This window comes from Thamnophis sirtalis, unplaced genomic scaffold (assembly GCF_051295495.1).
Source record: "Thamnophis sirtalis isolate CommonGarterSnake01/CBP01778 unplaced genomic scaffold, rThaSir2_p1.2 scaffold_11, whole genome shotgun sequence".
Taxonomy (NCBI): Eukaryota; Metazoa; Chordata; class Lepidosauria; order Squamata; family Natricidae; genus Thamnophis; species Thamnophis sirtalis.
In genome coordinates this window covers 66,919,500-66,933,078 of record NW_028261391.1, presented here as the reverse complement: position 1 = coordinate 66,933,078, position 13,579 = coordinate 66,919,500, and the positions used below count along the sequence as shown (strand labels likewise).

Genomic DNA, 13,579 nt, shown 5'->3' with positions numbered 1-13,579 from the left:
TCATGACTCATAAAACCGCTTAGCACCATGGTGAATTTACGGCACGCTGAGCCAGGGCACGCAAGGCGTTGCCGTCAGCTTCAATCCAGCTGACTTTGGCCTTCATTTTTGACCATTTTCCGCCCTCCATAGGCTTCAAGAGGCTTCCCTGAAGCCCCCAGAGGGAGAAAAATGCCCTAACGCACAAACCGGAAGTCTGTTGCCGAACTCGTTTGCGCGCTAGGTTGTTATTAAAACAGCAACATTTTAATATTTATATGCATGGCTAATATCTTTTCTTAGTTATGTTTAATGAAATGACACTTAAGGGGAAAGAATTACAGAAAGCCTTGTAGAACATTTTAATTTCACGTAAAGCCTTGAAGAATCCCTATCTTAAAATTACTCAGATGGACTTTAGTTCTGGCCTACTAGATCCTTGACAAAATATCAGGTTGATCTATGTAGATCTGAAATTACAAAAATGGCTTTTGAAGGATTATTTGACCTGGCACAAAACAGCAAAGGCATATAAGACAATTAGTTACACTGCACAAGCATGTAAAGGCGTTAAAACCTGGCTGTTCCGGCAGGCCTGGGGCTGATGAGTTCCCATCCCCACTCGAATTGTTGCGGCTGTTGATGAGTTTTTAATTTGTTTCTTTTTGCATTTGTCTTGTCTTCTTGTTTTTTGTACTTCCCCCTTTCCCTATTTAGTTTGTTAGCCGCCCTGAGTCCCCTCGGGGAATAGGGCGGCATACAAGTTTAATAAAACTAATAAACTAAACTAACTAAACTAAAGAAAATTGAAACTGCCAGTTTACATCGAGTGCACCAAATGGCACAGTAATGTTAAGAAAGCATGGATGGGACGGTTTATTTTTTCAATTCTCTCCTTTAGAAGTCAGCATTAAGTTACACAAGGCATCTTCATTAGAATATACTACACTTAATAATGCAGGGTTTAATTTAATAATTTTATTAGTCCACTCAGAAACAGCTTGTATTTCAAAGAAAATTAAATAAATCAACAAGTTATATAGTTCCCGACTATAAATTGTGTAGAAGCCTCGCGTGGAAACTACGGTTACTTGTTTAAAGTACAAGTAATTATTTCAACAGAAATTAATGGAAATATAGCTAAGAGACACAGGTAAATAACCTCTGAATTTATGGATGAACATCTTAGCAAGTAAAGCTGCTGTTAGATTAAAAGTGTTAGATTGCAAGTTTACAATTGCCAAGTGCTTCCTAAAGATGGTTTGGTAGCCAAGAAGTCAATTCAGTGTGACGTGTAGAATTTAAATGTCAGATTAAAAGGAGGAAAATGAAAAATGAATGAAATTAGAACAAATCCACCAATCACATATACAAAATTTGAATATTAAAATTGTCAAATATCACTTTGCACTAAAAATTGGAGATCAAGATAAAGTTTGGGCGCCTCATAAAGTGTGTAAACGGTGTGTTGAGGACCTCCGAAACTGGTTCAAGGGTAAGAAAACATCTTTCCATTATGGGATTCCTATGGTATGGCAAGAACAAAAGAACCATAGTGATGACCAGGGATGTGCAGTCAGGGGAGGCACGGCCTCACCACTGTCATGATGAAAAGAAAAAAAAAATTAAAAGGAAAAAGGCTGAGGTAGTTGCTGCCAGTCACAGTGGATGACTCTGCTTAGTGCTTAACTGCAGGTGAGAGAACCACGTACCTCCTTTAGACTATCTTTATGATCACTTGAGCAGTTAAGCAAGGGTTAAAAGGCGAAAAATTCCTTATGCAGAGGAGGCACGTGGTTCTCTCGCCTCCTCCTGCTCTGGCAGCAGCAGCTTTTGCCTTTTTCTTTTTACATTTTCATCATGGCAGACAAGAGGAGTGTTGAAATCCTCTGTGACACAGCTGGAAAAGGTTTGTGGGTTGTACGGAGGAATTCAAAATTATTGTAATTTTTTATTCAAACTCTCTCAATTTGAGTGTGTTTAAGAAGAGGAGGAAGGGGGAGAGCAGCCTTGTTTAAGAGAGGGGCAGCCCGCCAGCAGGTGGGTTTTTTACTCGCCTCTGCTGGCGGGCTGTCGCTTTCTTTTGCCTGCTGTGCCCCTCTTCCCTTTCTCCTCTCCCCCCCACCGGGAGCCCTGTCCTGCTCCTCTCCCTTTCCTCCTCCTCCTCTCCCCTTTCTTCGCTGGCTGTTGCCTCCCGCCTCCTTGGTTCCCACCGCTGTGTCCGACAGAGGCGTCTTGCATCTATGGCGGACATGTGAGACGCCTGTCAGGGACGTTGCTTCTTGCCGCCATCTCGCACCCTGCCTCCTCCATCCCTGCCGCTGTATCCGACAGAGGCGTCTTGTGTCTATGGCGGACATAAACATGAGACACCTGTCGGGGACAGCGACGGGGATGCTGCTTCTCGCTGCAGCCGCGCTCTTGCCTCACCAATCGTAAACCCCACCGCATATCACTGGTGATGACTGTTACTTTTGTTCATGTGGTGTGAAAGGGTTTAATTTCAAATGGAAGCCTTCCATTTCATACCCCAATCTTCACTCAACAATTCATCTCATCACCCATGGGAGATATACCAGTATCCAAGCCCCCTGCTACCTTGGAAAAGATATCTAGCTCCAATGAAGGTGAAGTCAAACCTGAACCAGATGACAAATCAAGTTCTGGCTTTGAAGATGATACAAGACCAAAATTGTTTTCTCAGGTCATTCCGTACACTTGAAGGAAACCTACAAGGACTTGGAATTGGTTCTTCGTAAACTTAAATATGAAGACCATGGTTGGCAAGTGTGTGGGGACTTGAAAGTCTTGTGCATGCTACTCGGGACAAGCTGGGTATACCAAATACTCTTGTTTTCTGTGTCTATGGGACAGTCGAGACCGACAAAATCACTGGACCAAGAAGAATTGGCAGCCGAGGGTGCTAACAGTTGGTGAAAAAAATGTTCTCCAAGAAACTTTGGTATCTTCTCATAAAGTTCTTCTGGCAGACTACTGTTGGATGCTTCAGAGACATTCCAGATGCTATTCACAAGCGTAAATGCACCAAGAGGAGCCTCACAAGGAAGAATCGAGTTTAGTGTGTAGGTGAGCTCATTTCAGTTCAAAAAAGGATTTTCATGAAAATATTGTAATAAAACTTTAATTTTATAAGTCTATTTCCATTTATTTTGAGGTATTGCCTTATTTAACAGTTACTTAAATTGTCAGGAAAAGTAATGTCCTATGACAAAATGGAGGTCATTTTTGGATTCAGCGCACCAAAAAATATTACGTGGAATAATCAAAACAATTCTCTAAAAAATTTTTTTTGCAGACCTGTGTAATCATCAGTTACTGCAGAGTGGAAGAAAAGCTAACATAAGTATTATTCCAAGAACTGTGACTAACCTTTGCTAATGTGGCAAAGACCTTAGCATCAATTAGATCATCATATAAAATAATACTGCTTATGTATGTTTTTAATTTTGAAACACATAAGTACAGTAGCATTAGCATTTAAAAAACACAAATTAAAACAGTTAAAATTTAAAATCTTAATCCTTTAATATTTTAAACAAAAATCTTAAAAAAATATTTTAAAAAGCTATTTACAAAATATTTGCATTAGATATTATCAATGTCATAGGTTAAGCTGAAGCGAATGTTGAAGCATTTCAAATGTCGTAGTTTTAAGGCCGTAATTTTTTGGATTAAAAAATTCACTCAGAGCAAATATTATAATCTATTTTCTTATTCTTTTGCTTGCTCTTGTCCTGCGTTCGGTTTCTTTAGGCAATTCAGCCGACAGAGTGGTATTTTCTTCTTTCATTTTCTTTTTACCTCTTGTTTGCACTGTATGTACTGAAAAACAAAACGGTATATGATACCAATATTTACAAGAATTCTTCCTAGAGAAGGTAAATTATTTGGAACAGACACACACACACAGAACTTTGGAATAATCCAATATGATTAAAATTAATTAAAATTCAAGAAAACCTTCAGCATATGTTTAAGAAATTCCAAAGGAGGGCTGTATGCTATTATTTCTCTAAAGCCCTAGTAAATATAAGTTCCAAAATGTACAGAACAGAATAACAGTGCCTGAGTAATTAATTTTATATTATTTCATTCAAACTGTGATAGGATTAATCAATCTGATGCCTTTTAGATATATTGGTGCTATAATACCAAGAATTTTGAAAACTGTAATCATAACACATCTACAAATTTTCAGGCTAAAAAAAAGAGTATTATCTGGGAGTGTTAACAGAACACTGCATTTCTGGGTAGGACAATTTAGTCTATTCCTATGAGCAAAAAAAAAAAATCCTTCAACAGTCAATAGACTCAATTGAAAGATATACAGCACACATGTAACTAAAGACCAATTATCAAAACAGCTCCTTCAGAATTTTCTGATAATTCCTGCATCTGTGAGGAAAGTGGAGTTGTAAGTTGCATGTCCATAGTCAAGAAAAAAACTACTCATATTTTAAGTGTATATATTGATCTGGACTGACTTAATTTCTCAATGTTACTCTTGTGTATTGGTCTCCGAATGCAATTCAAGGTGTTGGTTATTACCTTTAAAGCCCTACATGGCTTAGGGCCAGCGTACCTGCGAGACCGCCTACTGCCACATACCTCCAAGCGGGCAGTAAGATCCCAGATTGGGCCTCCTTCGGATCCCTTCAGCCAGACTGTCGGCTGGCGGGCTCCGGGAGAAGAGCCTTCTCTGTGGCTGCTCCGACCCTCTGGAATCAACTACCTCCAGAGATCCGGACCATACCCACTCTCATGACCTTCAGGAAAGCTGTTAAGACTTGGCTGTTCCGGCAGGCCTGGGGCTGTTGACCTCATTGTTGAGGTCCAGCCCCGCTTAGAGTGAATGCATGTTGTGATTTTAAACTGTCTTTCTTTTTATCTTATTATTTTTTTCTTTCTCTCTTTCTTTTGTAAGCCGCCCGGAGTCCTTCGGGATTGGGCAGCATATAAATTTTAATAATAAAATAAATAAATAATAAAGATTCCAGAATAATGTTACAACTGAAAATCCCAAACAGAATTTGGGAGCAGAAAGACAAAGAGAAAACCTATTTTACTAGATTATCTCTTTAATTCTAAAGAGTAAGAATGAAGCTTACTAGTTTAAGTCATAAAAGATAACATACCTGTTTTAGATACTGTTGATTTATTTTCCGGAATTACATTTTTCACCATGTTAGCAACGGTACTTGTTTCTGAATTGTTAATCTGTTTTCTTTTTGCACGTTCTGATGAACTCTTTTGCACCAGCATACTTGAGTGCTTAAGATTTTTATTTTGGTCATAATTAGATGAATCATTTTTACTGATGTTTTGAGTCATGGTTTTTATTTGAAGAACTTTCGGTGCCTTGCCCATTAAGGAGACTTTTTTATTTGAAACATTATTTAGAATTTGTTCATTAGGAAAATTATCACTGCCTCCAGATAGTGAACATTTTTCTTCAGCAGCCTCAAGTTTATTAATTTTTCTTCTACCTCTTCTTTGATTTATCACAGTTACCACAGCTGTTTTCTGCAAATCTTTGTTTTGAGTTTCATGAACAAGTTCTTCTTTTGGAATAATGTCCTTTCGTCTGAGAGAGCGTGTCTTTATATTGCATGTACCTGAAAGTTTTGCTAATTCCCTTTTCCCAACAGAAACTTTGCAATTTCCATTTTGATTTTCATTAGAAGATAATGGTGACAAAGTGATACTCACTTTCAAGGAGGGAGAAACTAGTGATGTAATATTTGTTTCTTCTCTTTGCTTCTTTGATTGGCGTTTCCCAAAATTGTTTTCTAAAGGACCAACATTATCTGTTACTAGTGGACTCTTTTTACTGTTAATTCTTAGTTCATCATTACTCATTGCTGACATTTCACAAGGTGTTAATTGTTTCCTTTTATTTCTGGTTGTATTTTGTTTTGATACAGTTTTTGAATTTTTCTTTCCATTTTGTTGAATGTCATCATCAATACATTCAGATTTTTTACTGGAAGAAACTAAGTTCGCTGAAATTTCATGAGCAGCTTTCCTTTTTCTACAGTTGTAGGTAAAATTCTCATTTGCATTATTTGCTGTCTTCAAATCTTCATTTGGCTGCTCATCTGAATGTTCCCCTCTGTTTGGACAAGTGTCGTTTTTGACAGAAAGGATTTTCTGAAATACAACAGTGTTTCTTGTTCTTCTACCTACTTTTGATTGATCCTCCTTTGCAAGACAAGCATTTTTGCCATCCATAGTTTCCTCTATTATAGGGATTATGTGTGTACTGTCAGAATTTATAGAAACGTCACCAGAAATAGTTTTTTTACGTCTGCCTTGCCTGGGTGGATTCTCTTTCACTGTCCTTTGGCTCTTCAGTGAACATGATTTTTGAGTATCTCTCTTCCCTCTTGTCCTTTTGGACTGATTATCCTCTTGTCTGATGGCCATATTTGGACCTTGGACATCAGCTTCTTTAATACCGGATGTTTCGTTGACTTGCTTGCTTCTTCCTCTCCTGGGTGGATTTTCTTTTACTACCTTTTTTGGCGGAATGCGCCCTTCATGACTTTGCACATTTTCTAACGGCAACATTTCAGATTCTTCAAATTTTTCTTTTTGAACTTGTGGCAAAGAACATCCGCCTGGGGATGAAGGGCATTTGTTCACAGCTGAATCTCCAGAAGTATTATTTTCTAAAGGAATAGATTTGAGGAGAACTTGATCTATCTTTCTCCTTCTGCCTCTTCTGGGCTGGTTTTCTTTTAGACTGACAACCACATCATGATCTTTCCCATCAGAGGCCCGATTGTTTTCACTTTCTACAGAAGGACTGAAAACTGATTTTTTGCCTCTACCTCTGCTACGCAGATTCTTTCTTGATAGCTTTTCTATTCTGGGCGAAGTGGGCTCCACAGGAGTTTGCATGCTTTCTAGGGGAACCTTTGGAATCCCATTACAAATGTTTTCAGTTTGACTTTCTTCTTCTTTCTGAATATTACTCTCATATCTAAGTGCACGTTTTTCTTCAGAAGCCTTAAAGGACTCCCTAAGTAGAAATTGTACTTTTTTCTTCTTCACTAAATTTTCTTCCGCTGCTGTTATATTATTTTCTGAAGCTTCGGTTTTACCTATTTTAGATATTGTACATTTTTGCTTTTCATGCCTATCTGCATTCAAAGTTGTGATTAATGTTGATTCTGTTGCGGCAATCTTTCTTCTCTTATTTCTTTTATTACTTTCTTCCTCTGACACTGTATCATTCGCTTTACCTTTGGCAAATGTCTTTACATCACTTGCACTCTTTTTTACATTTCTAGATCTTAGCCTTGTTTTGGCAGTTAAATCACTTTCGTTTTCTTGAATTGGTCCATTTTCTTCCAATACTTCCATACTTGTTACAGTTTTTCCTTTTCTTTTAGTTGGCACTTTTCTCCTGTTTACAGGCTGTTTTCCCACTGTTACTTCCTTTAAAGATTTTTCTAATTCCTGAGTATAGTTTATGTTGTCAGATCCTATATTCCCATTTGTTTCAACGTATTGCTTTTTTGGTCTTCCTCTTTTAGATAATTTGGTTGGTTCAATTGTTGTAAAATTGCTTTCGGATTTGTGTGATGGGTTTAGTTCTGTGTGGCTGTCAAAACTTTCAATGATTTGCTCACAATTAGCTGATGTTGATCTATTCTTTGTAGGCCTCTGAATCATCTTTGTATCTACTGCAGAACTGCAGTCATTTATCTTCTTTCTCCTAGTTCTAGCCGAAGCAAGTGGTTCAGGGTTTTCTGGTTTTAATGCATCAGAATTTTCAGCTGCTTCCTTTACAAAATCAGTTTCGGCTTCATTTTTGAAACTCATTCCATCTGGCTCGTAGTTTTGAGAGAGAGAGATTGTTCTGGTTGTTCTTTTGTTGAACTCTGTTTTCAATTCACTAAATGAATTACATGCAATATGGCCTACATGGTTTGGAACACTACTGTTACTTTTTGTAACTGGAAAATGAGATTCTTTTTCAATTTTCATTTCCAGGTTTGCTTCACAACTTCCAGGCACACTTTCCATGGCGTCTGAAATAAAACATGTTCAAATATATTTTTAAGATCACAGTCATTAAGAAAAGTGAAGTTTTGAATTGCGTGACTTTCTTTTTACTTTGGAGAAACATTTATGTAAGTATTTCATTAATGATATAAAAACTTCTTTTTGGAATACTGTCCTAATATTTATATTCTAAAATTTTTACTAATTTTAAATTTTCATAGATGTACTAATTTTTTAAAAAAGTTCTCATTAATATTCACTGTAGTGAAACAATCTGTAAAATGTCAAAATTTAGACAAAATGTTTCTGCATGAATAAATCAGAACCACATCTTCATTCACCTATATTATAGTATTCTTTGAAAAGAATATACAAAGCATATTTTAATGAAATAAACTTTATACTTACCCAGTTTATTTCTGGAACTGGTATAAGATCCATTTTCTTCCACAAAATTCAGAGATTCCGGCATTTTATCCTATAAATATTAGAGTTATTAAAATAGCAGACATCAAATTATTGCTCAAATAAAAATGTCCCATACCCTTCCTTGAATGATACAGCTATGTATTTTGTAAGGCTGGGCTTAGGAAACAGTGCAGCTGAACATTGTTCCAAATTTCCTTCTTGAGTGCACGCAGACTGTACTTGTGCTATATCTGCCAGGAAATCAAAGTAAGTCTACTTACAACATGCATGTATAGGCAAAGCATAGCATTTCAAGAAGCTATGCTTCTCAAGGAAATGTTTTACATAATCCTGTTTTATATTAGCAGAAATTGGGTGCTACACAAATTCATATTATGTATATTAAAAATATAGTAATACATGATAGACTATATGTTCAAATATGAAGTATTACTGCTGGCAATGACAGTAAGAAGCAGAGGATTTATTTTTAAATCTGTGTTTTGAAATATTAACAGCTATAATTAAGAATCCAAAATATTGAAATTTTAGTTCTAAAAATTGAAGTAGCTACTTACTACAAGATCACAATGTTTAGCCCTAAAACCAAAGTTAACTATCGAATTTTCATTTGAATTTTCTGGGATCAAAATAATTGATCCCAATATTTCAAGATGTTATTATGGAATAAAAATGGATTATGTGAATTCTTTTTAGTTACTAAATTATGGGCTACCTAAATAAAAATGAGTACAAGTATTTGATATAATGAACATACCTTATCATTTTCAGTGTCCAACATTTCTTTGACACCTGTATAACCTAGATCAGGAATTACAGAACTCTCTCGAGGTTCAACCATAAATTTCTGCAATCCCAAGTAGTCATCAGTTGGCATAGATTTTGATGCTTTCAATGTCTGACTGCTGCCAACCATATTATTCATGGGTTCAAATCTTTCTTTTGCTGGCATCATTTGATTATTTCCTCTATCTTCTATTGTCTTCACAGTTTCCTTAACTTCCTCAGTAATATTTATAACGTCATTAATATTTGTATCTTCCATAATTTGTGTTTTATTTTTGGTAACACTTCCAATCATGTCTTTTGATACTTCTTCAGTAGATAACCTAGATTTAGTATAGATATCATCAGAAAGAGGTGCCATAGTCTGTTTGGGTGTTTTCAGTGTCTTGATTGCTGAAAACACCTCCACAGGTTCTGATTTTTGTTCAGGTGTCTCTAAGAGCTTCTTGACTGCTGAAAGAGCCTCGATTGGCTCTGACTTTTGCTTAGGTGTCTTCAAGAGTCTTTTGACTGCTGAAAGCTCCTCGACTGGCTCTGACTTTTGTTTTGGTGTCCTCAAAAGCCTCTTGACTCCTGAAAGCATCTCATCAGATTCGGATTTTTGTTCAGGGGTCTCTAAGAGCCTCTTGACTTCTGAAAGCATCTCATCTGGCTCTGACTTTTCCTTAGGTGTATTCGAGAGCCTCTTGACTGCTGAAAGCACCTCAACTGGATCTGACTTTTGCTTTGGTGTCCTCGAAATCCTATTGACCCCTGAAAGCATCTCATCAGATTCAGATTTTTCCTTAGGTGTCCTCAAGAGCCTCTTGACTCCTGAAAGCATCTCATCAGATTCAGATTTTTGTTCAGGCGTCTCTAAGAGCCTCTTGACTCCCGAAAGAGCCTCAATTGGCTCTGACTTTTCCTTAGGTGTATTCGAGAGCCTCTTGACTGCTGAAAGTGCCTCGACTGGGTCTGACTTTTGCTTTGGTGACCTCAAAATCCTCTTGACCCCTGAAAGTGTCTCATCAGATTCGGATTTTTGTTCAGGTGTCTCTAAGAGCCTCTTGACTTCTGAAAGCATCTCGTCTGGCTCTGACTTTTCCTTAGGTGTATTTGAGAGCCTCTTGACTGCTGAAAGCGCCTCAACTGGGTCTGACTTTTGCTTTGGTGTCCTCAAAAGCCTCTTGACCCCTGAAAGTGTCTCATCAGATTCAGATTTTTCCTTAGGTGTCCTCAAAAGCCTCTTGACCCCTGAAAGCATCTCATCAGATTCAGATTTTTGTTCAGGCGTCTCTAAGAGCCTCTTGACTCCTGAAAGAGCCTCAACTGGCTCTGACTTTTCCTTAGGTGTCTTCAATAATCTTTTGACTGCTGAAAGCGCCTCAACTGGGTCTGACTTTTGCTTTGGTGTCCTCAAAATCCTATTGTCCCCTGAAAGTGTCTCATCAGATTCAGATTTTTCCTTAGGTGTCCTCAAGAGCCTCTTGACTGCTGAAAGAGCCTCAACTGGGTCTGACTTTTCCTTAGGTGTATTTGAGAGCCTCTTGACTGCTGAAAGTGCCTTGACTGGGTCTGACTTTTGCTTTGGTGTCCTCAAAATCCTCTTGACCCCTGAAAGCATCTCATCAGATTCGGATTTTTGTTCAGGTGTCTCTAAGAGCCTCTTGACTTCTGAAAGCATCTCATCTGGCTCTGACTTTTCCTTAGGTGTATTCGAGAGCCTCTTGACTGCTGAAAGCGCCTCAACTGGGTCTGACTTTTGCTTTGGTGTCCTCAAAAGCCTCTTGACCCCTGAAAGCGCCTCGATTGGCTCTGACTTTTCCTTAGGTGTCTTCAAGAGTCTTTTGACTGCTGAAAGCGCCTCGACTGGCTCTGACGTTTTCTTTGGTGTCCTCAGGAGCCTCTTGACCCCTGAAAGAGCCTCAAGGGGTTCAGATTTTTCCTTCTTTGTCTTCAAGAGTCTCTTGATTTCCAAAACCTGTCTGCCTGGTTCTGATTCTTGTTGCAGGTTTTTTTCTTCCATTCCCATTATATTTCTTTCATTTAGTGATACCATTAAATTATCATGAATGGGTATTTGTGATACTTCTTCCAGTGCTGGAGATATTACATCTTGACTGCTCTTGTAAGCTCTTTTTTGGCTTGAAATATTAACATCCAAAACAGAGTTTTTTTCTAATAGAAATAGAAAAATGATACAGTAATGAAACTTCACTAACTACATTGACGAAAATGCATTTGAATGTGAAGAAATATTACTTAAAATAACTATGTATTTTTCTTTGTATGTTTTAGAATGAAACAAAAACATAAAAACCAAATTACACCAAGAATATTAAAAACGAATTAAGTCAAATTAAAGTAACTGTTACTTATAATGGAAAACATACATATTATAGTTGGGATTGAACCTTAAGCAAACTAGTATTTGAAACATGGCAACTTCTAAGTAACAGAGGACCAAAATATCTACAACTATCTAGGAAACCTTCTACCAATCAGAAGGGAAGTATGTTTATTCTACTAATATAAATTGTGAAATCAAATACAGAAATAGTTTTATGTATTTCTCCAACCTGACACCTAGATTTGAAGCCATTTAAATTGTTGCATCTTGAATGAATTTAATTATCTGTTGGGTAAATTATTTCCCCCCCCCCTAAAACATCTTTACAGGGTAACACAAGGAATGACAGGTTATATCCTGTTTTCATTATCACATCATCATAAAACTTTATTTAGAGAAGACCTTATATTTTATTCAGTATTTACGACTTGATGTAGCTCAGTGACTTAATAAACACCATTATTCTCTGCCTTTGCTCATCTGGCTTGCATCTCTAAGCAGATTCTCTTCTTACTTAAAGCAGCACAGTTGTTAAAGCAACACCTGAAGTTCTGATGGGTACTGCCAGGAAAGACTGACCTGAAATTTCTACAACAATAAGTGAAGCCTTATTGTTTAGCCTTAGCAGTTTCAGAAATTATCCAGCCCCATCCGATGTTATGTCTTTTGCTGAATTTTTAATTGTTGTTTTTATTTTTGTACACCCCACCCTTCTTATTGTTAGCCGCCCTGAGTCTTCCGGGAGTAGGGTGGCATACAAGCTAACTAAACTAAACTAAACTAAACTAAACTAAACTAAACTAAACGAGAAGTATTGATGCAGAAGAGGTTTCCTTCCATTCTAAAATCCAAACCTCATTGATTTGTAGTATTTATCTCTAAGACGAATGATAAAGTAATTTAGGCCTGGGGGCTGTTGACCTCACTGTTGAGGTCCAGCCCCCGATTAGAATGAATGTATGAGGGTGTTTGCTATTTTAAACCGTTTTCTTTCGTTATGTGTCTTTTTTCTCTCTTTATTTTTATAAGCCGCCCGGTGTCCTTCGGGATTGGGCGGCCTATAAATGTGGTTAATTAAAATTAAATTATGCTAAGTGGTTGTATTAAAGCCATTATTCAGAATGTATACACAATAAAACATACCAAATTCTTCTGACGCATTTATTTCTGATGTCTGAGTTTCTGGTACAAAACTTTTCTCTTTTCCATTTGGTGGACTGCAGAACATTTCAGCCAAGCCTGCAAATAGCATTTAAATCTATTAATGTTCAGTTAGCATGTAATTAAATGCAAGAGTAGATATCACCATAAAGAATATATTTTCTTCACTTGATTGCTCCCTAGATTTGTAATGCAATCGGATCCCAGCATTATTTTTTAAATATTAATATTCATAGCATATTTAAAGGTAAAGGACTTAACACCATTTATCAGGATAAAAATTCCTCCTTCAAGCTCTTTCAGGAGATTGTGGTTACTTTCTATCAAACACCAACTTAAGAGCAAATTCTAGTACAAATTATGACTTAAGTAATTAATTTGCCTTGCAAAATAAAGTAAAACTTGTGATTTCTTCTATAGTAGTATAATAGCAACTGTAAGTAGATTTCTGTCAAAATGACTTACGCCTATCAAATACGATTTGTAACAAATGGTGTGTGCCTATACATGAATGTGTATCTCTCATAAATGTTTAACAGAACAAGGAAGAAAAAAAAACCATCTTCCTTTTCCTCTGTTTGAAGTCTAAGATTTATTATGACTGCTGGAGTGGAAGTGCCAGGCTAGTGAATGCTGCCTCAACAATTTCTCCAGTAAAAATGCAGCCTTGCTTAAAATGCCATTTTGGACCACGAACCGCAGCTTTCCCAGTTAAAGAACGGCTTTGTTTAAAGTAGCATCTTTGGACCATGGGCAATTTATATAGTTTTCCATGAATTTAAAAAAAAAATGCAATACAGGTAGTGCTCAATTTATAACAATTGTTAAGGTATTTAAAACGTAATAGCTGGAGCAGTGAAA

The 13,579-nt window shown here is 37.0% G+C and overlaps 1 protein-coding gene across 1 annotated transcript in view; it reads right to left on the bottom strand.

Moving 5' to 3' along the window:
• Positions 1-3,352: 3,352 nt before the first annotated feature.
• The window catches only part of MKI67 (marker of proliferation Ki-67), a 31,445-nt gene continuing 21,218 nt past the window's right edge, over positions 3,353-13,579 (bottom strand). Inside the window, exons 12-16 of the mRNA XM_087725983.1 lie at positions 12,701-12,796; positions 9,200-11,385; positions 8,422-8,491; positions 5,136-8,039; positions 3,353-3,822 (exon numbers count right to left, since the gene is read on the bottom strand). Coding sequence (XP_087582109.1) covers positions 3,704-3,822; positions 5,136-8,039; positions 8,422-8,491; positions 9,200-11,385; positions 12,701-12,796 — 5,375 coding nt within the window. The 3' untranslated portion in view covers positions 3,353-3,703. The remainder of the gene's footprint in view (positions 3,823-5,135; positions 8,040-8,421; positions 8,492-9,199; positions 11,386-12,700; positions 12,797-13,579) is intronic.